At 42.2% G+C, this 23,030-nt stretch overlaps 1 protein-coding gene across 1 annotated transcript in view; it reads left to right on the top strand.

Annotated features, from left to right (window-relative positions):
* The window catches only part of PTPRM (protein tyrosine phosphatase, receptor type, M), a gene marked incomplete at its 5' end in the record, with an annotated part of 499,416 nt that overhangs the window by 335,975 nt on the left and 140,411 nt on the right, over positions 1-23,030 (top strand). The window contains one exon of the mRNA XM_010859089.1: positions 21,999-22,150. Coding sequence (XP_010857391.1) covers positions 21,999-22,150 — 152 coding nt within the window. The remainder of the gene's footprint in view (positions 1-21,998; positions 22,151-23,030) is intronic.

Genomic DNA, 23,030 nt, shown 5'->3' with positions numbered 1-23,030 from the left:
GCTTGTTGTTGTTCATTCACCAAGTCGTGTCTGACTCTTTGCAACCCCATGGACTACAGCATATCAGGCTCCTGTCCCTCACCATCTCCCAGAGTTTGCCCTAGTTCATGTCCATTGAATCAGTGATGCCATCCAACCATCTCATCCTCTGTCATCCCCTTCTTCCCCTTATTCCCCTGCCTTCAATCTTTCCTTAGCATCAGGGTCTTTTCCAATGACTTGGCTCTTTGCATCAGGTGGCCAAAGTACTGGAGCTTCAGTTTCAGCATCAGTCCTTCCAATGAATATTCAGGGTTGATTTCCTTTAGGATTGACTAGTTTGATCTCTTTGCTCTTTATCCAGCCTCAGTTTTCAGGAGTGTGGGTGGCTTTGCTTGTTTTGTTTTGCTTGTGGTCAGTATCTGCGTATATTCTCCTGTATCCCTTACACCGACACGCCTTTGCTTTAGAAAATTAACTAGAGTATTTTTCTTTATTTCTCTCTTGAGATGTTTTATTTTTGCTCCTATTTTTTAAGCCTTAAAGCAGTTTCAGGAAACCATAGCATCTCATTGCATTGATAAGTTTACACACTTACTCTTTGCTTGGTGTATTAGAAATATGTTTTGAAAGACATCACTGGGCTTCCTCCCCTCGGTTCATCTCTCACAGTCTGTGCCCACACGGAGAGGAGCAAGATTTGTGTTTTCCAGCTCATTAAACTGACAGCAGAAATTAGTTTGTGGTATTAAAAACTAAAAAGTTAAATTACAGCTACATGTGTCCTTTACGCAATGGGCCGTGCGGAAGATGTTTGATTTTAATGTTTGCTATAATGGAGAATTTAAATTACAATGTTTGTCAAATCTCTAATCTTTGTTACAGGGCGGAATATTAATTACGCTTTTAAGTACGAGAGGTAAATAAAACGGGCATCCACCACACGCCCAGGGGTAAATTGCAGATTACCCACAACACGACAGAACACACTAAATGTCAGTTTCGTCAAACAAATTTAGAGGAACAGTGAGGCCATTAGCTTCCCGTCGTTCCTAGGCCCTTCTTGCAGCCAGCGACCGTTTAGAGCAGCAGGGACCCTGAGCCGTCTGGAAGATGAAGGGGGTTAGATCGGATCAGCAAGATGAATGAGGAGACCCCACACTCAATTAGCTGATAACTGTCTATTAACTTCTGCAGGCGGTTTTGACTAAATAGCCGATTAACCATTCCACTTCGTGGGGACTCGGGGAGCCAGGGCACAGGGGCCGTGAGATGCTCAGTGGGGAGGAAATTTTCAAGCTCTGTTGTTTTTTTTTTCTTCATTTTCTACTTTCTCTGTTTGGGTCTGTTGAAGTAGTCAGAGTTTTCTACGGGTTTTGAGGATAAGCCATGAGCAGCGGCCCTGCCCTGATGTATCTCTTGATTGGTCTTGCCGGGAACCCTGGTGGAAGGCTCTCTGAAGAGTGAGCCAGGTCCAGACGGCTGGGTACCTGCCCTGGGGAAGAGAACTCTGACCCTGGGTTCTTAGGATTCACAAGAGAAAGTGTCTCCATCAGTGATCAGAGCCAGGATTTCCTCCTAAGAGTGTGGAAGGGATGCTGAGCAGGGAGTACCCCCCCATACACAGCCTCACAGGGTGGGTGAAGCTTTCCAGGGAAGGCGTCATTCCTCAGCTTGCTGTTTTGTTATTGTTGTCGTTGTTTAATTGGAGTACAGTTCATTTACAATGCTGTGTTAGTTTCAGATGTGCAGCAAGCACAGTGATTCGGTTAAGCATACATATATCTATTCTTTCTCAGATTCTTTTCCCTTATGGGTTAATACAGAGTATTGAGCAGAGTTCCTGGTGCTCTACAGTGGGTCCTACTGCTTACCTATTTTGTAGCTCATCTCATGCTCACCTTGTGCTGTGTTGAGAAAGCATTACATGGTATGGTGATGCCATTCCTCTTGAGAAGACCTGCATGTTTCCATATGAAATTGTTCAAGAAACAGTGTGACTTAAGGGGAAACAGGGAGACCAGGATGGGAGAGGGAGGGAAAAATAAGACCAAGAAAATGTGGAAACTGAGTGTTAATTTCAGGAACTTTGAAGTATTTCTACCGGTTCTGAACTTACAGTCTTCATGTATGTGTATCATCTTGCGTTTTTTGGGGGGGGGGGGGGGGGGGGTGGAATGCAGATATTATATAAAACAAGCAATTTATCAGAATCCTTGTGTATAATACCATTCCTCATAAAATACTCCTGCTTTTCACTATACACACACACACAGAGATTCATTTTTCTTTTGCTGTTTTGAGAAAGCTAAACAATGTGTCAGAGAAGGCAGTGGCACCCCACTCCAGTACTCTTGCCTGGAAAATCCCATGGCGGAGGAGCCTGGTAGGCTGCAGTCCGTGGGGTCGCTAAGAGTCGGACAGGACTGAGCGACTTCACTTTCACTTTTCACTTTCATCCATTGGAGAAGGAAATGGCAACCCACTCCAGTGTTCTTGCCTAGAGAATCCCAGGGACGGGGGAGCCTGGTGGGCTGCCGTCTATGGGGTCGCACAGAGTCGGACACGACTGAAGTGACTTGGCAGCAGCAAACAATGTATACTCAGTGCTCACTATGGCCAGATTGGGGCATTCCTCGTGTAGAAACCTCGCATTGGGAGCAACTGTCAAGAGAGAATCAGGAAAAACACAGCATGAAGTGGATGGATTCCCTGTGTGCTCAGTCACTCAGTCATGTCCAACTCTCTGCAGCCCCCTGGACTGTAGCCAACCAGGCTCATCTGTCCATGGGATTCTCTAGGCAAGAATACTGGACTGGGTTGCCATGCCCTCCTCCAGGGGTTCTTCCCAACCCAAGGATTGAACCCACATCTCCTGCATTGGCAGGTGGATTCTTTACCACTGAGCCACCTGGGAAACCTGAATGGGTTCCCTAAATCCATATTGTTATTTTGAGTTAAAAAAGCTGTAGTCTCTCCTGAAGAAGCCTCCTTTGAGGAAGAGTGAAGACTTTCTCTAGCTCATGGTTATCTGTTTTGATACCTGTGACTATAATTGCTGCTTCATTTTATAAGATGATAAAGGGATCTTTGATGATCTCTTGCATTATGTATCTGAAGATCATTGATGTCTCTAATACCTAATTGCACTTTGGATGATAGTGAGTGAAAGTCACTCAGTCATGTCCAACTCTTCAAGACCCCATGGACTGTACAGTCTGTGAAATTCTCCAGACCAGAATACTGGAGTGGGTAGCCTTTCCCTTCTCAAGGGGATCTTCCCCAACCAGGGATCAAACCCAGGTCTCTCGCATTGCAGTCAGATTCTTTACCAGCTGAGCCACCAAGGAAGCCCAATTGCACTTTGGATGATATGTAAGCATTGATGTACTGATGGATGCTGCATCTTCTTTATAATCACTACTAGAACCATCCAAATGAGGGCAGTTCGCTCATCAAATACTGCACGACACTCTTAGGACATAAGATCCCAATGAGCAAAGTTACAGTAATCAAGTGAAATAATAGTCGAATGATTGCCTTGAAAAATAGGGACATGTTGCTTAACCTGAACGTGAACTCTCTTTCTCCTGTGCATCCCTCCAAAGCTGCTGCTGATTAGAGAGGGTGTTTATTTTGCAAGCTACAGTTAGAGGGACTCATAATAGAAGAGGAGGGTAGGAGTAGACTTGAAGAAGAGCGCTACTGAAATGACGGTCCAGAGTGTAATCCATCTGCCTGTGCTGTCTGCTGCTATGGAGAGTCTGCATCGAGCACGCTTCATCACTGCTCTCATCACTTCTGTGCTGGTCTTTCGTGCCCATCTATCTTGGCAACTTTGAGTTTCTTAGACATGAGAACTGATTTCTTCACCTGTATCCCAAGCTGCTCGCACATGATTGGGCTCACAGAGAGTGCTTATGAGCTGCTGAATAAATAGATATTAGAAAAGAGCAAAAGATGTCTTTTATGGATTCTTAAAATACCCAAGAACAGCCGAGTTATTTGAAGTAGCAATCAGCTTCTAGAAATGGATCTGTCTTGTTTTCCCCTTAACTGTTGAGTCCTTCCCAAGCATCAGGGGCTGCACTTCCCTTGTTATTCTCACTTAATCCTCAGAAGCACCCTACAAGTAGGTGGTTTGCTCTCCCCACGTGGGGAGACCCAGACTTCAGAAATGTTCTGTGTCTTTCATACAGAAACCCAGAACTGGCAAACTGTGTGGGGTGGGGGAGGGGAGGAAGGAGTAGGGAGTGGGGTGTGGATGTCGTGTCCTCTGGTTGCTGCTATTTAGTTGGTGAAATGAGAGGCGTTTGCCTGACAGAAGAGGGAGAGACTCGTGGAGGTTTGAAGCAATGAGAGAGAATTCCCTGGTGGCTCAGATGGTAAAGAATCTTCCTGCAAGAAAGAACCAGCAAACGCCGGTTCGATCCCTGGATCAGGAAGATCCACTGGAGAAGGGAATGGCAACCCACTCCAGTATTCTTGCCTCGAGAATCCCGTGGTCAGAGGAACCTGGCGGGCTACAATCCATTGGGTCGCAAAGAGTTGGACACAACTGAGCAACTAACTCTTCCATGCTTTCACTTTCATTCCCTATAGTAGTTTTCTCTGCTCAGCGTAACTTTTCTTGTCTAAGTATTACATCTCAACTTCTCAGCTTCACCTCCAGAGCTTTCCATGGAATGACTCCAGGCCTTCACTGTGTATGTAGGGAGCTCAAATCCAATGTGTTTGGTTAAAAGTTGGTTGTCTAATTATAAACTCTGAAATGCATAGCCGTATGATAGTAATTATAAGAATTAATGATTGTATTTTGTCAGAATGAAATGTTAAGGGAGCTTCAAGTCAGTGGCCTAGAGATGCTGAGTAGAAATTTAACCCGTCTTTCCAGCAGATGTTTTAGCAAATAGTTTTCCAGGCTCTCCATCTTCATATGAGCCCCAAATATTGCAGAGAATTTTCACATAGTTTTTGTAGGTCTCTACCTCCTCAGCAGATGAAATCCTGAGCATTCTCCCTATGACCCAAGGAGCAAGACCCTTCATGGTAGAACATTCCTTTGCACACAACCCCAAATCACAGGATTGAGAAAGAAATATGTGTGTGACTGAGGATGATTTGGACTGTTTTTGCTATTCCCCCCACCTCCAAGGGGTTTTCCAGGTGGTGCAGAGGTAAAGAATCCACCTGCCGATGCAGGAGACACAGGTTCAATCCCTGGGTGCAGAAGATCTTCTGGTGAAGGAAATGGCAACCCATTCCAGTATTCTTGCCTGGAAAATCCCATTAACACAGGAGCCTGGCGGGCTCCATACAGTCCTTGGGGTCTCAGAGAGTCAAAGAGTTGGACACAACTTAGCAACTGAGCACAGCAGGGCACCACCCCCAGGAGGTCTTCACTGTCCCAACTGCTCATGACAGTACCCCTCGAAATACCAGTTGTGATTTACGTCAAGTGCCGTATAAGTCTGTGTCATGCCATTTCATGGGGAGGTAGGTGATCTGTAAATTAAACAAAGCCACGAATCTCTTCTGTGTGTATAATCTATGAAAGGGAAGCTTTCAAATACCTCCCACCCTGTCTCTTCCCCCTTAACTCTTTGAAGTGTGTGAGGCACACCATAGCACCACACAGATAGGTCACTATGTTTGAATTAGTTGGGGGTGGGAAGGGGGATGGCCATCTTTCTCTTTGCTTCAGAAATCAAAAGAAAATGCAGTACCTGCCGGGTATGTCTGCCCTGAAAGTTGCCAGCAGTATTCACTAGACAGCTCCTGGATAAGCAGATGGCTTCTTTAATGATTAAACCCAATTTTTCTAAAATGCTAATTAGTTAGAGGAGGATAATTTGAAAGTCTGTCATACGTTGCAGAAGAATGTCTTTCATGTCTGTGTTATTTGCTCCTACGAATCATACAGCCGTCACCTGAGCTGGCTCAGTTTCTCGCTTTTTATTTAAATCACGTGACTCTTCAATCACAAGAAAAGGGGAAAGACGGTTAATGAGGAAAAGGAGAACCGCCTTTCAGGATGAGTGCTCAGTTAAAAGGAAGGCTATCTTTCTGTTTGCAGAAATCAGCCTCTTTGTTACTTCTGAACTCAGCCTTCGGAACAGTCACTTCAGAGGCTTCATATGGCAGATGCATCTCAATTCATTTTTCTATGAATTTCCACAGAAACACAGAAAAAACCCAGTTGTCCCCATGAAAGTTAGTTCTGACTCTGAGCTTGTCAAGCTGGAGGTCTTGGTCAGAATGGTTTGGAATAAATGAAGTAAAGGACTGGAGACCTGGCTTTTGCCTTTCACAGGTGTGTCTTCATTCACAACGTGGACTCCCCTGTTCTGCCCGCCCTCGTTTGTTTGTTGAATGAGCCCTTCATCCTGTGGAATCGCCCATGCTCTGAATTGGTTGACGTGTTCTCATCTAGGCTGCCCTCTCATCACCCGTGCTTCCTGTGATCTGGGCGAGAGCGGGAACTGAATCGGCTCCTTGTTTTGGTTGGAACTGCTCACGGTCATGCTGCATGGGAAAGCACGCAGCACTCAGATTGATTACTGGGTGCTGTTTTTGCCAACCTGATCCGTGCGTTATAAAGTTCCACCTCAGCCTTTCACTTAATGGTTTTTAAAGTTACTGATGATGATTGCCTAGATCTATTATTTTTTAAGGGGTTTCAAAACGGTGACATCCTAATTCCATCACTGCATCCATATTTATTAAATGCTGTCTTGGCTCAAATGTTTGGTTATCTTGAAATGTATTTTCTATAGGAAACTTGAGATAAACATTTAATTCATTCCCTCTATGTTCCAGTTTCAGAATGAATTGGTGTCATAACAAGTAGTACCATTATGGGCTGAGGGATTTTAACATATTTAATGTGTTTGAACACTTTACAGTAACTAGTGTTTGCATGTTCGGAGCATCTCCTCTTTGGCCAGAGGAGCCCCTTCAGGTTGTCTCTTGTGTCCTTTCAACATGACTCCAGAAATCTTTGTGAGTTCCCATGTTGTCTGGTCCAACAGGATGGTCTCAACTCATCTAGTGCGTTGTCTGCCCTGTGAAAATGGACATTTCCCCAAGAAACCTTAGGGTTTTTCAGTAGGTGATGGCATTTAGACAACACGATCTGGCTACAGGGGTGCTCGGTGAATCTGGTTCCTTCTAGACCTGTGTCAGCTGCTTTCACCACCTTCTTGAAAGTTGTTGTCTGCTTATCTTTACGCAGAACCTGAGAAGCCTCACATCTAATCCATCCCCTTTGTCTCTGTCACTAAGAAGAGAAAGAGCACTGCATATAATAAAGTGATCTCAGAGTAAGGAGTGCCCTAAAACCATCATGGAAATAATCGTAAACTTCTATATACCCAAGCACACCATAAACAAAACTTTAAAACAAGCTACAGATTAGAAGAAAATATTCTTAATATTTATATATTGAAGTACTAGTGGCCTAACTATAAAAAAAAAATCTAGACATCAATAAGAAAAGACAAACTGAAATGTAAAAATGGGTATGAAATATACATAGGCAACTTACAGAATATCAATGTATGGCTAAGTGACATTTGAAAATGTATTCAACCTTACATGTAATCAGGTACATGCTGATCTATACAACATGAGATGCCATTGTTTTACACATCAAATTGGCAAACGTTTTTGACTGAAATCGAGCGTTAGTGAGTATGTCGGGAAACACAACTTGGTTAAATATGATAATTTAGTACAACTTTTGTATTCCTTTGAAGAATTCATTTTAATTTTGAAAAAAATTCCAGTTTCACATCATACCCCCCATATACACATACATAATAAAGAAATAGTATATAAAAGCCAGATTATTTCCTTTTCACATCTCTCATAACAAGTAAGAACCTTTCCCTACCAATGTACCAAAGTACTAAAACAAAGTAGTTAGCCTTACCTTGTTCTATACAAAAGAGAAACTTAATTCAAAACCGGGAGTTGGTGATGGACAGGGAGGCCTGGCGTGTTGCAATTCATGGGGTTGCAAAGAGTCAGACACGACTGAGAGACTGAACTGAACTGAACTGAATTAAAAATCAGATGAAAAATGTTTTAAGAATGACTTTTGTATTTTTCCATGAGGAAAATGATTGTTTTCAATAAAGTGACCATTGTTTAGAATCAGTTAATAAGAAAAGATAGAGCTGAATTGGGAAGAGTGGTTGGTATATAAATTGATGTTTTAGAAAGGTCAGATGACTGGTCAGCTGACCTTGATGTTGTTGCTTAGTTTTTCGGTCCTCTCTGACTCTTTGCAACCCCATGGACTGTAGCCTGCCAGGCTGCTCTATTGGTGGGCTTCTCCAAGCAAGAGTCTGGAGTAGGTGCCCATTTCCTGACCCAGGGATCAAACCCCCATATCCTACACTGGCAGGCAGGTTCTTTACCCCTGAGCTACCTGCACAGTCCCAACTGACCACAGTAATGCCTGTAAGTGATGAAACAGTAAAGCTGGTGCTTCTCAAACAGTTGCTCTTGGTTGTTGTGTTCTGTGCAGGTTGCTAGAGCCCCTAAAGGATCAGGCTGTATTTACCCCTGAATAAATTAACCAGCAGCTATATTTCATCTATATTATATTTATTTTTTATATTTACATTATATTGTATTTCTATTATATTTATTTAACTTTGAATAGAGTTATTTTGTGGAAAATGTTCATCCTGCATGTTTATGAACTTCTTGGATACTTAGCTCTGCGTCTCCAAGAGGTCACCTGGCTTTTATGATAAAGTCCCTGCTTCATTCAGATACAGAACACACTATTTTCTTGTTTATTGAACTTTAGTTTCCCTGCGTGCTGACACCAATGGCTTGCTCTGTTTTTATTAGACAAGCACTCCAATTTTTTAGTGAGCTTAACAAACTTCTTCAAGAGGAAACTGGAGGTGCTATTCTGATATGACACACATTAAAAATTCCTCTTTCTCACTCTTATTTATAGTCTGATGGAGGATAAACAGTATACCAATTTAGTCTTGCGGAAGAGTGACATTTTTGAAAGCATTAAATTTCAAGATAATGTGCACACACGGAATTCAGCAACATTAGCCAAGTGAGCAGGGACCGGCTCGCACTAATGCCACGTTATTCCCATCTTGCTCTGTTGAGGGCTGCACCCGCTTCCTATTTTCTGTGCTGTTGCTGGTCCCTGTCCTCCTGGATTCATATGGCCCTGATGTGAGAAATAAAACTAAACAAAAATATTACTAAGGATGACAGATCCTGCATCTATTATTTTTACTGCTGACTTTTTTTTAATGTTCAGAATCTTCAGCTGGTCTGGGAAATTACTGTAGATGCTTGTATGAGCTGTGAGTTACTCCCAAGTGGAAGATGTGTATGTCAGAAAAGCAGAGTGTGTGTGTGCCTGTCTGTGTGTCTGTGTGTGTGTGCTGGTTCTCTCTGAAGCCTCTTTTCAGAGGAGGCAGCTGACACTGTCATCAAACAATTACAAAACAGGAGCTCTCACGCTCCAGGCCAGATAGAGAGTGGGGGGTGGGGAGTGTAGGGAAAAAGTTGGGCTCACAGGGAATTTCTGTTTGGTCAGAAAAATAACCAGGGAAGTGGGGAAGAGACCCGAGCAGATAGGAAGAATGGAGAGTGATCATTAAGTGTATTTCAGGTTTTACCCAATGGTTTTTCCTTCTGGGCTGTTATAGGGATAATGTTAAGTTCAAGTTAGCCCAAAGCAAGAGTTGTGGGAGTTTTTTCAGTTCCTCTTTATCACTTAGAAAAATTCAAGGAAAACATCTTCATCCATGTTATATGTTTTCAAGCTGCTACATTTGCCAAGGGTCCTTTCCATTCTTAACATGAACTAGAAGCTAGAGGATTTAGCCATGGGCAGCACGTGTCAGTTCCAAGTACTGACCCGGGGACCTTCAGATTGATTAGATGTGCATCAGAGTCAGAGTCTCTCTTATCTGTCCCTCTTACACACAGTAATGTTCATCCTCTATTTCTATAATTAGGAAATAATATGTTGAATCAGATAACTGGAATTTGACAGAAAACAACAAAATTCTATAAAGCAATTATCCTTCAATTAAAAAATAAATTTAAAAACAAGCAACCAAAAAAAAAAAAAAAAATACCCAACGTGCATGGTAGCATTATTTACAATTGGCAAGATATAGAAGCAGTGTAAGTGTCCACCAACAGATGAATGGAGAAAGAAAATGTGGTGTATAAACACATGCATATACAAACATACAGCTGTGTATATATTATGGAATACTGCTCAGCCATTAAAAATGAAATCTTGCCATTTGAAACATCATGGATTGATTTGGAGGGTGTTACGCTAAGTGAAATAAGTCAGGCAGAGGATAAATACTGTATGACATTACTTATAAGTGGAATCTAAAAAATACAACAAACTAGTGAATATAACAAAAAAGAAATAGATTCTGATACAGAGAAAAGCAGTTACCAGTGGGGAGAGGCAAGATAAGGGTAGGGGATTAAGAGATACGAAGTACAGTGTATAAAATAAATAAGCTGCAAGGATACCTTATACAGCACAGGGAATAGAGCCAATATTTTATAATAACTATAAATGGAGCATAATCTTTAAAAATTGTGAACTGCTATGTTGTATACCTGAAACATATAATACTGTAAATCAACCATACCTCAAAAAAATTTTTTTAAAAATAAAAAAAAACAAATATAGACAAGTATAAGTTGAGTATGTTTTTTTTTTTTTTCTTAATTGCCTTTGATCGACAGATCTTAGTCTGACAGTAGAACCTGTATTTCTAGTGGAAGACAAGGTCTTTAGATTTCTAGTGGAAGACAGCTCTTTATTTTATGTTATTATTTTTTGGCTGCACCACACAGCATGTGGGATCCTAGTTCCCCAACCAGGGATCGAACCCATGCCCCTGGCATTGCAAGCATGGAGTCTTAACGACTGGATCACCAGGGAAGTCCCCTAGAAATATTTGTCCTAGTATAGTTCTAGGACAGGATATACAGCAAGCAAAATAATTAAAAGCCTAGCCCTCATACAGTGGACACTAACATTTGCTGAGAAGCACAGTAAAATACCTGTTGGCTGAGCATAAAAATGATGGCTCCCTAACCATATCCAGATAATGCTTTCCAATCAGAGGTTCCTTTGAAATTCAAGGGGGAAGACAAGTTTTATCAAACACTCTACTGTTAAAAAGCTTTGGGTATTTGGACTCCCTCCAGAAAATAGCAGATTCCATTCCTAATTCTGTTAATGCCAAAAATAAAACACAGGGTATTGGAATTATTTTGTCCCCACGTGTTTGTTCAACATATGAGTCTGTGAATTTTCTCACAATAAACAATACTTTCCTAGTACCTTTTTAATTGTAATTTGTGATAATTGACATCATCAGAGTCATATGAAAGATATACATGATTTTTGAAGTGATTCTAGATTGTAATACATGTAATTTCAACTTCTTTTAAATGAAAGTCAACCTTTTCCAAATTTTTCTTTTACAGCTTCTAAGTTTGAGAAAGGCTAATTTTTCATCATGTTTGTATAATATGACTCATTATTTGAGCCTTTTCACCATGAAATGCTTATGGTTATGTGTGTGTACGTGTGGACAGATAACCTAACAGCTGCTTGCCTAAGAGGTCCACTGAGTTTGTTCCTCTTTCCTGGCCTGTGTCCCTTGCAGACACCCTGACCAGTCAGTGGAGCAGTCTAGGTCATCTTTGCCACTGGGTGACCCAAAACAAAGCTGTAGTCTTAAGTGATAGGTTAATGAAATCATGAACTCAGATCATGAACTCCTTATTGCCAAATTCAGACTTAAATTGAAGAAAGTAGGGAAATCCACTAGACCATTCAGGTATGACCTAAAGCAAATCCCTTACGATTATACATTGGAAGTGACAAATAGATTCAAGGATTAGATCTGATAGACAGAGTGCCTAAGAACTATGGATGGAGGTTCGTGACACAGTACAGGAGGCAGTGATCAAGACCATCCCCAAGAAAAAGAAATGAAAAAAAAGGCAAAATGGTTGTCTGAGGAGGCCTTACAAATAGCTGTGAAAAGGGGAAGCAAAAGACAAAGGAGAAAAGGAAAGATAAACCCATTTGAATGCAGAGTTCCAGAGAAACGCAAGGAGAGATAAGAAAGCCTTCCTCAGTGATTAATGCAAAGAAATAGAGGGAAACGATAGAATGGAAAAGACTAAAGATCTCTTCAAGAAAACTAGAGCTACCAAGGGAACATTTCATACAAAGATGGGCACAATAAAATACAGAAATGACATGGACCTAACAGAGGCAGAAGATATTAAGAAGAGGTGGCAAGAATACACAGAAGAACTATACAAAAAAGATCTTCATGTCCCAGATAATCACAATGGTGTGATCACTCACCTAGAGCCAGACATCCTGGAATATGAAGTCAAGTGGGCCTTAGGAAGCATCACTACGGACAAAGCTAGTGGAGGTGATGGAATTCCAGTTGAGCTATTTCAAATTCTGAAAGATGATGCTGTGAAAGTGCTTCACTCAATATGTCAGCAAATTTGGAAAACTCAGCAGTGGCCACAGGACTGGAAAAGGTCAGTTTTCATTCCAATCCCAAAGAAAGGCAATGCCAAAGAATGCTCAAACTACCGCACAATTGCACTCATCTTACACTCTGGCAAAGTAATGCTCAAAATTCTCCAAGCCAGGCTTCAACAATATGTGAACCATGAACTTCCAGATATTCAAGCTGGTTTTAGAAAAGGCAGAGGAACCAGAGATCAAATTGCCAACATCCGCTGGATCATGGAAAAAGCAAGAGAGTTCCAGAAAAAACATCTATTTCTGCTTTATTGACTATGCCAAAGCCTTTGACTGTGTGCATCACAACAAACTATGGAAAATTCTTCAAGAGATGGAAATACCAGACCACCTGCCTCCTGAGAAATCTGTATGCAGGTCAAGAAGCAACAGTTAGAACTGGGCATGGTACAACAGACTGGTTCCATATCGGGAAAGGAGTACATCAAAGCTGTATGTTGTCATCCTGCTTATTTAACTTCTATGAAGAGTACATCATGAGAAACACTGGACTGGAAGAAGCACAAGCTGGAATCAAGATTGCCAGGAGAAATATCAGTAACCTCAGATACGCAGATGACACCACACTTATGGCAGAAAGCGAAGAAGAACTTAAGAGCCTCTTGATGAAAATGAAAGAGGAGAGTGAAAATGTTGGCTTAAAACTCAGCATTCAGAAAACTAAGATCATGGCACCTGGTCCCATCACTTCATGGCAAATAGATGGGAAACAGTGGAAACAGTGACTGACTTTATTCTTTTGGGCTCCAGAATCACTGCAGATTCTGCAATGACTGCAGCCATGAAATTAAAAGACACTTGATCCTTGGAAGAAAAATTATGACCAACCTAGAGAGCATGTCAAAAAGCAGAGACGTTACTTTGCCAACAAAGTCTGTCTCGTCAAAGCTATGGTTTTTCCAGTAGTCATGTATGGATGTGAGAGTTGGACTGTGAAGAAAGCTGAATGCTGAAGAATTGATGCTTTTGAACTGTGGTGTTGGAGAAGACTCTTGAGAGTCCCTTGGACTGCAAGGAGATCCAACCAGTCCATCCTAAAGGAGATCAACCCTGAGTATTCATTGGAAGGACTGGTGCTAAAGCTGAAACTCCAATACTTTGGCCACCTGATGCGAAGAACTGACTGATTTGAAAAGACCCTGATGCTGGGAAAGATTGAAGGGGGGAGGAGAAGGGGACAACAAAGGATAAGATGGTTGGAAGGCATCACCGACTCAACGGACATGAGTTTGAGTAGGCTCCAGGAGTTGGTGATGGACAGGGAGGCCTAGCATGCTGCGATTCATGGGGTCGCAAAAAGTCGGACACGACTGAGCAACTGAACTGAACTGAACTAATGAAATCAGTCCCCACTTCTCAGTTGCTGGGGAGGAAAGCCATGTTTAAGGCCCTCTCCAAGTCTGCCAGCGGCCACAGCAGCCTATCAGGTCATCTCATCACAACGTCAAGAGGTGAACTCTGAAAAAGACCTAACCAAGATCCAAAGGCTGACTTGTCTCAACGTGAAACTCTTTTCTTTGTGATTAACACAGGCCATGTGTACTAGTCAGTGAGAACTGGAAGGCAGCTGGGTGGATGATGAGCATCTACAAGACATGGATGTAGTGGTTTCTCAGGGGATGATGCAGTGAGCAGCCTTGTTAGAAGAACAATCCAGGGACTTCCCTGACTATCCTGTGGTTAAGACTTTGCTTTCCAGTGCAGGGGACACAGATTCAATCCCTGGTTGGGGAACTAAGATCCCACATGCCGCAGCCAAAAAACCAAAATATAAAACAGAAACAATATTGTAACAAATTCAATAAAGAATTCAAAAATAGTCCACATCAAAAAAAAAAAAAATCTTTAAAAAAGAACGCTCTTACCTTGGTTGACAGCTGCAAATCCTAGCTGGTAAGGAAAACCAGCCTTTATTTTCTGTGTCTGAATTTAAGCAACCAATAAAGTTTGTTTAGTGATGCCATTGAGTCTTATGAAGATGGTTTTATCTCAATGCAGGAAACTATGCCAGAGGTCTCAAGTCGTCTGGCCATGTGGTCGTGGGCAACTTAACACCACCATGCCTCAATTTCCCTCTCTCTAAGACTGGGATAATAATAGCAATTTCCTCACTGGTTGTTGTGAGAACTAAGAGTTAACGCATGTAACATCTCTGATTTATCTCAAGTCCTACAGAACTTTCGGTAATTGTTACCCTCATTGTTTTTCTATCAGCTATTGTAGTGATGGTACTTTTGCATTGAAAATATTGATATTTAAAACATAGGACCATTTGTTTCCTTTTCCTTAACATTTTACCTTTAAAAACAATATCATCTGGTAGCTCTCACAGATCCATCTTTGAGGTGACAGCTCCCTATTCATTGAGGTTTATTCAGCTGAATCCGGGCAATTTGGTATAATGTATGCATTCTTTGACTCAACCAATATCTATTTCTTCCCTACTGTGAGGAAAAATTAAATACTTCTTCTCTGTTCCAGCCTCTGCCCCCATCCTTAATTAAGTCGAAGCACACACTTAATTGTAGAATCCAGAACCAAAAAGCCTTTTGCCTTTCCCTTATGTCTATATGCGATCTGCAAATCCTCAAGGTTTGCCTGCCCTGTAGAATTTCAAATGACAGATCATTTTAAAATGAAGACGCCTTTTTTATAACCAAGCATTGACCTTCAGGTCAGTGTTACCAATTTTTGTCTGTCACAGTCTCTGTTGGTGTAACCCAACATGGCAGGGCCTCTAATAGAGATGGACAAGTCAGGCTCGTTGGAGAATCATGTCCTATAACCCTGAGTTGCAATTAACCATGGGTGAGACTAAGGTCTGAACTGAAGTTGACCTTTGTATTCCTTCCCCTTGAATCTGCTCCCATCCTGATCCTCTGAGAAACACCACTCAGTTCAGGTTCAGGGAGGAAACAAGGAGAAGGAAGAGTTATTTCTGTTTTTCCCCCACCCGTGCTACACTTGGGTCTCCTAACTGGTGGCCATTGTCCTGCTACTCTTCTCCCATAGGACATGATGCTGAAGACATCGTTCTTCACCATGTTCTCTTTACCGACTCTGATTCATGCCTGTCACATAGTTAATAACTTGCCAAGGATTTCTCTTCCCTTTCCCTTGCCCTTGTTTCTTGTTTTTATTTTTATGCCAGGAAAGAAATATAAGAGAAATATTTGAATAGAATATTCATGAAGGGCCATCCTTTTCATTTGACTTCATCCCACATTTCTTTCCTTCTCTTTTGTTCTAGTTGGGAAATTTAGGGCTATAACTATGTTTTTCCTCCCTTTTAATTTTTTCCCAAGCAGTATTGTAGGGTTTTTTGTTTTTTGTTTTACATTCCCTCCCTTTTATTTTATTTTTTATTTTATTATTATTATTTTACTTTACAATATTGTATTGGTTTTGCCATATATCAACATGAATCTGCCACAGGTGTACACGTGTTCCCCATCCTGAACCCCCCTCCCACCTCCCTCCCCATACCATCCCTCTGGGTCATCCCAGTACACCAGCCCCAAGCTTCCTGTATCCTGCATTGAACCTGGACTGGCAATTCGTTTCTTATATGATATTATACATGTTTTAATGCCATTCTCCCAAATCATCCCCCGTCTCCGTCTCCCACAGAGTCCAAAAGACTGTTCTATACATCTGTGTCTCTTTTGCTGTCTCGCATACAGGGTTTTTTGATAGAATTTATTTTTTAGAGCAGTTTTAGGTTTACAGCAAAACCAAGCATAAAGTTTAGTGAACCTTTTCAGATTGGTCTCTTTCACTTGGTAATATGCTTTTGCTTCTTTTGTTTTCCATCTATTCTTGAGTGTTGTCTTCTTATCCATTAGAGGCTTTAGCCTATAACTCATAGTTATTTTAAATTCCCAGTCTGATAATTCCACCATCCCTGCCATATGAGCCTTATCCCAGTGGTTCCTCTGTCTCTAAACTGTGTTGTTTGCCTTTTAGTCTGCCTTGTAATTTTTTTACTCATGTCTAGACTTGATGTACCAGGGAAAAGGGATTTCTGCAAATAGGTCTTTAGTCACATGATAGTAAGTTATTGGAGAGGCAAGGAGACCCACAATTGGGTCTCAACCTTTTAGTGAATTTGTGTCCTGAGCTGTGACCTTCACAGGCACTTCAGTAGCCCCCTCCTTGGGTGGACAGGATGGCTGGAAGGGGCTGGGTTTGGATAACTTTCCTTCCCCTAGATTGGTTAGGGCTCTGATAAAATCACAACAGGTTAGCCTCTAGGAAAATAATATTCTTGAGGGCAACTATTTTAAAAAGCATAGAATGCTTTGAACATATTCAAGTTGGCTACTTTCCTCCTCCTGCTGCTGAAAGCCAGAGGTGATTTTTTTTCCTCCAGTCTTTACTTTGAGAACCAGGTAGGGCTCCTGAAGATAAAATTCAAAAAGGTGTGAGGTCCCCGTTAAGTCTGGACCCTGCTGGAGTTTTTAAGTCTCAGACTGATCCACACTGAGCCTCCAGTAATTCAATTACAGTTTGGGTTTTTCGGCCTCAGTGCTGACTCTCACATAGATTTCTGCTCATGCGTTTCTGCTCTGGTGAGTTGTGATTCTCCATATCTGCATGTTTGTAATTCGAGGGACAGTCATTTGCCCTGTGACATCAATTATCTTACAAGTTAAGTCAAACAATTGTCTGTTCAGCTTTTTTACTTGTTTTTAGGACAGAGCAATGACCTCCAAGCTCCTTCATACCCAACAAGAAACCAAAGTCTTCTCCTTAATTTTTTATGCTCCATTGATGTCTATAAGAACATTCTGTTGTTGTTGTTATTACTAAGGTCTTTGAGATTCATGCAATCCAAATTTAGAGATTGGAGGTTTAAATATTTCAGACAAACCATTTCTTAAAAATCAAAATGGAAAATAAATTTACCTGTGTCTTTAGATAAGATCGCAAAGAAAAATTGCCTCCACTTTAGGAGTTTGCCTGCACAAAACACTATTTCATTAAGTTCACAATGTTTTTCTGACAGTTTTAGAAGTTTTCACTTGAGGAAAAAAAAACAAAACCAGATCTGAAACACAAAGTCCAAAAGAGAAATAGAGAAAAAAAGAAAGAGAATAAATTTCAATTTATCCAGTCATTCCCAACCCTCAATTCTAAATCTAACCTTCCTCAACCATCTTAATTATGGAATACAGTGTTTAATTGTACATGAGGAAAAACCAAAAATCCCAAGCAGTGACTCATAATGTCTGTGACCAAGCAAGCTACTTTTGATTAGTAGGTTGTAGATAAACTCTTTTCTAATGCTTTGCTATGACAATTGTTAATTCAACTACTTTTTTTTGTTAATTCCTACTTTTTACAGTGCATAATATTTAGTCATGAGGTGATGGAGTATTCACACCTGAAAGCAATTTGGTGAAAATTATAATGTAACTTGTATGGAAATGTAAATTAATGAAATACTTTGTTAGACAAAGCACATTGTTCTAGAATAAGTACCTTTGGGGTCAAGAGAGATCTGGGGTGTGATTCCAGCTCCTCCACAATTTGGACAGTTTAACTTCTTGAGACTCAGCTTCATCTATAAAATGAGAAGAATAGCTCTTACCAGGTTGAAAAAAGTGAAAGTCAGAGTGTTAGTTGCTCAGTCATGTCCTGCTCTTTGCGATCTCATGGACTTTAGCTTGCCAGGCTCCTCTGTCCATGAAATTCTCCAGGCAAGAATATTGGAGTGGGTTGCCATTTCCTACTCCAGGGGATCTTCCCAACCCAGGGATCGAACCCAGGTCTCCCACATTGCAGGCAGATTATTTACCTTCACTAGAATTAAATGCAGAGAAAGCAATGGCACCCCACTCCAGTACTCTTGCCTGGAGAATACCATGGACGGAGGAGCCTGGTAGGCTGCAGTCCATGGGGTCGCAAAGAGTTGGACACGACTGAGCGAATTCACTTTCACTTTTCACTTTCATGCATTGGAGAAGGAAATGGCAACCCACTCCAGTGTTCTGCCTGGAGAATCCCAGGGATGGGGGAGCCTGGTGGGCTGCCGTCTATGGGGTCGCACAGAGTCGGACACGACTGAAGCGACGCAGCAGCAGCAGCAGCATTAAATGAGAGAGTGCTTACAGAGCAGTGCCACACAGTAGCTGTGCATTGTATGGCGGTTTCCACGCTCTTCCTTTCCAACACAATTAAGTTCCTAAGTGTGTATTAGTGGCTAGCAGAAGTGTCCAAAAACATCTTTCTGTGGACCACATAGTCTTTTTAATTTTTTAATTTGAATTATTTGACAATACTTAAAATTCAGTTCCTATAAAATCTGAATTTGGGGTTTCTCCTGATTTACAACATCTGGGCCCTCTATGGGGCATCCAGCCTCTGGAGCTGAGTGGCTGTCTCCCCTTCCACTTCTCCAGCACCCACCACTCCTTATCATTTTAGACCTATTTCACTCCCTTGTGTGGTCTGCCTGGCTCCCAGTGACATCTGTGTCTGTGGTCAAATGGTGAGGTTAATGCAGGAAGGCTTGCTGAGGACGTGGGAGGCGGGTTTTAACAATTCACAGGCACAGAGTGTATGGTTAATGGACATGAGCTTAAAGCTGTGCGTCTCCAGACTGGACCTCTGCTTGGTTTTAGTAGGTTCTCACCAGTCCTTAATGGCCGTCTTTTGTGCTTCAGGAAGATCAGCAGTGGGGTGTGTAGCACGACCTCACTGAAGTTAGTTCACACACGGGGAGGTAAGAAAGGAGAAAGATCTTTCTGGTACAAGCTTGGCTTTTATTGTTGCACACACACCCCCTCCACCATCTCATCTCACCAGGGGTAAGAAGCACTTTCACTGCCATCTCCTAACCTGAAAGGATTAGAGAAACACAAGAGAAGACAGAGAGGGAGGGAGGTCTGGCAAACTTGACCGTGTCTCTCTTCATAGGCAGAACAGAAGAGAATATTGAGCAATTATCTGCATAAATCAGCCCGAAGCACATTAAAGAAATTCCAGCAAAAAGGGGACGTTTATGCCTGAATAATGGCGCTAATTATCTCCGGCCTCCACTTTAGCGCTCCTGGGGAAACCTGGCTTAAGAGTGCTTTTCCAGTGAGCTGGCAGACTTGGAAGTGGAGAGAAATCGTATTGTCATAACTGCAGCTGTGGACCTGGACTCAGTGCTGCCTCTGCCCGGAACACCTGTTGAGAATATCCAAGCCCGCATTCTGCCTCTCAGACTCACTTGATGGTCTGGAGGAAAGGGGGGCCCTGGGGAAGACGAGCAGGTTCAGCAAGCTGGCACCTAGAGGAACCATGCCGCTTACTTTGCAAAATCTTTTCAGCTTTTTACTGTAAACGCATAATCTCAAAAAATTTTTTTGAAATATAGTTGACTTACCATGCTTGTTAGTTTCAGGTATACAGCAAAATGATTCAGTTTTATATATATATATATATATGAAGATATAAATATACATATTCTTTTTTAGACTTTTTCCATTATAGGTTATTATAAGATACTGACTATAGTTCCCTGTGCTATATAGTGGGTCCTTATTGGATACCTGTTTTATATATAATAGTGTGTATATGTAAATCTCAAACTTCTAACTTATCCCTCCCACCTTCCCTTTGATAACCATAGGTTTATTTTCTATATCTGTAAGCCTATGTCTGTCCTACAAATAAGTTCATTTCTATCATTTATATATTCCATGTATAAACTACCCGCTGGACTGTACCTCACCAGGCTCCTTTGTCCATGGAATTCTCCAGGCAAGAATACTGGAGTAGGTTGCCATTCCCTTCTCCAGGGGATCTTCCTGACCCAGGGAGCGAACACAGGTGTCTCACATAGCAGGCATAGTCTACACCATCTGAGCCACCAGGAAATCCCCATATCAGCGATACCATGTGATATTTGTCTTTCTCTGACTGATTTCACTGGTATGATAATCTCTACATCCACCTATGTTGCTGCATAATGGCATTATTTTATTCTTTTTTATGGCTGAGTAATATTCAGATATTGTGTGTGGTGGTAGAAGTTCCCTGGTGGCTCAGATGGTAAAGAATCCACCTGCAATGCAGGAGACCCAGGTTTCAATCCCTGAGTTGGGAAGATCCCCTGGAGAAGGAAAAGGCAACTCACTGCAGTATTCTTGCCTGTGATTATGTATCTCTATTTATCCATTCATCTGTCAGTGGACATGTAGGTTGCCTCCATGTCCTGGCTGTTGTGAATAGTGTTGCTATAAATATGGGGGTGTATGTATCTTTTAGAATTGGAATGCATACATCAGCTATATGCCCAGGGGTGGGATTGCTGGATCATATGGTAGCTCTATTTAGATTTTTGAGGAGACTCCATACCATTCTCCACAGTAGCTACACCAATTTATATTCCCATCTTTACAACTTTAACGTTGTCATAGAAGTTATAGATCATTTTCATTTTTCTGTTTAAAAATGTATCTTTTTTTCACAACAACTTTTAGCAATAAAAAAGGGGCAACTTATTAATGTTCTGCCTTCTAAGTATGAATCAAAAGATTATTATAACTACAGGCAAGAAAGCATTTGGATTATGTGGCATTTGGAAATGAAAATAAAGGTTATCCATATGGTTTGATGTTGTCAATGCCTCACACTGCATTAGTAATCACCGAATATGGGGGTGATTTTGATTATGCGGCTCATTTTAAATGGTGCCGTGTCCTGGGTCAGTCAGAGTCAAGATGATTTACTGGAAATAGCTGCTGTTTTCTTGTGTAAACGCTGCTAAGTGCTTAAGCAGAATTAGAATATTTAGGACATCGTACTTTTGGTTTTACGGTGTTATGGTCTTCTTAAAGCTTCTCACTTTATACCTTCTTAAGCATCACTAATTCTATTCTTGTCTGTCCTGGATGCATCAAAAACCTCCAGTAGTAAGAGGTATAAAGTGTGTTGTATGCATGTATGTGAATGTCAGTTTCCCTTCGGTTTTATAGCTTTTGTCCTGGTCTCTGTAACTTAAAAGATTATGAGCTTCTGGTGGTTAATGAGAATGATTCAAAGGCCAAGGTTTAACCTTTGTCTCCCAAAGACCTGGAGCTCTCCCTGCCTTCCAAGGCCTTTTTGCATCTCATTCACCGAGGGGCTGGGGGAAGCCCCGGGATTATTCTTCTGCGGACCTGCAGGAAAGCCAACAACTTGCCTTTTCTTTTCCTTCTGCCCTGCTGACCAGCATTGCTGGAGAACCACTCTGGGTTCATTTGGGGTTAGGTCCATGTCACAGCCATCTGAGGGTCAGAGGGCTGTGTCCCATGCAGGCTCCTGGCAGCCTCCTCCTTTCACGCATGCACTCCAGCGTGAACACCATTGGTTCCAATCGTCAGTCAGGGCATGTGGTCCATCCTTGCGTGTGTCTACATAACAAACTCTCTGTCCCAAGGAAACTGGCCCAGAAGCGGAAGGAGACAATGAGCAGCACACGGCAGGAGATGACGGTGATGGTGAGCTCCATGGACAAGAGCTATGCCGAGCAGGGCACCAGCTGCGATGAGGCCTTCTCCTTCATGGACACGCACAACCTCAACGGAAGATGTGAGTGGGCGCCCTTCCCGCCTTCGGGGCACCTCTGGGGTCCGGGAGTTAGGAAACAAAACCTCCCTAGACAATCCTTAGGCTCTGTTGATTTCGCCAGTCCCTTCAGATGATGCTAGACACATCCCCATGTGCCACGGCGGCTTAGGAACGATGCTGCGGGAGGGGGGAACGGGACCAGGTCAGAGCACAGGCCAACCACGGCCACGTGTCTGTAAAGACCTGAGAGCTCTGACACCAAGGCGGCCCTCCCCGCCCACAGAAGCACCTGCTTCCCACCCTCCCTGCTGTTCCTCAGCTCCTGTTTGTGAGCGAGCCAGGTGTGGAACCACACGGGGGAAGCCTGTTATAAAACAGCTCACTAAATGGCAGTAACAAGCTAATTGTTTATTTGTTTAGCTGACACGTTCTGCCTTTATTACAGGGCTATTAGTGGCAATTAATAAGTTAAACTGTATTTCCACTTCAGAAGGCTTACGTCTCACACCAGGTGGGTAAAGGGAGCTCAGCTAACACCTTCCCGTGCTACCACCTGCCATCCAGGTACAGGGCACTATTTTAGGAAGCTAACAATGACAAGGATTGTTGGAAATACAGACAGTATTTCTGGCCTCATCCCCTGGTGATCTTTTTGGGGACCTAGATAAATCCACAAGCTGTGCCTGATGATGTGGTTCCCAGCCCTGCTGGGTTCAAGGTCAGAGGTCTCCTCATTTCATGAAATCCATGCCCAAAGGCTGCTGCTGACCCTGGCTGCATTAAATCAGGATGCTGAACAACAACGGGATGGATTAAGGGGAGCTGTCACCAACAGTAATAAAAATACAGGCGGGGGCTTGGCGCAGACCCTCAGCCTCCGCTGGAAGAGGGCTGGTCCCAG

The sequence above is a fragment of the Bison bison genome, unplaced genomic scaffold (assembly GCF_000754665.1).
Source record: "Bison bison bison isolate TAMUID 2011002044 unplaced genomic scaffold, Bison_UMD1.0 scf7180017864453, whole genome shotgun sequence".
NCBI classification, from domain to species: domain Eukaryota; kingdom Metazoa; phylum Chordata; class Mammalia; order Artiodactyla; family Bovidae; genus Bison; species Bison bison.
The sequence above is the reverse complement of the archived record's forward strand: the minus strand, read 5'-3'. Positions and strand labels throughout refer to the sequence as shown.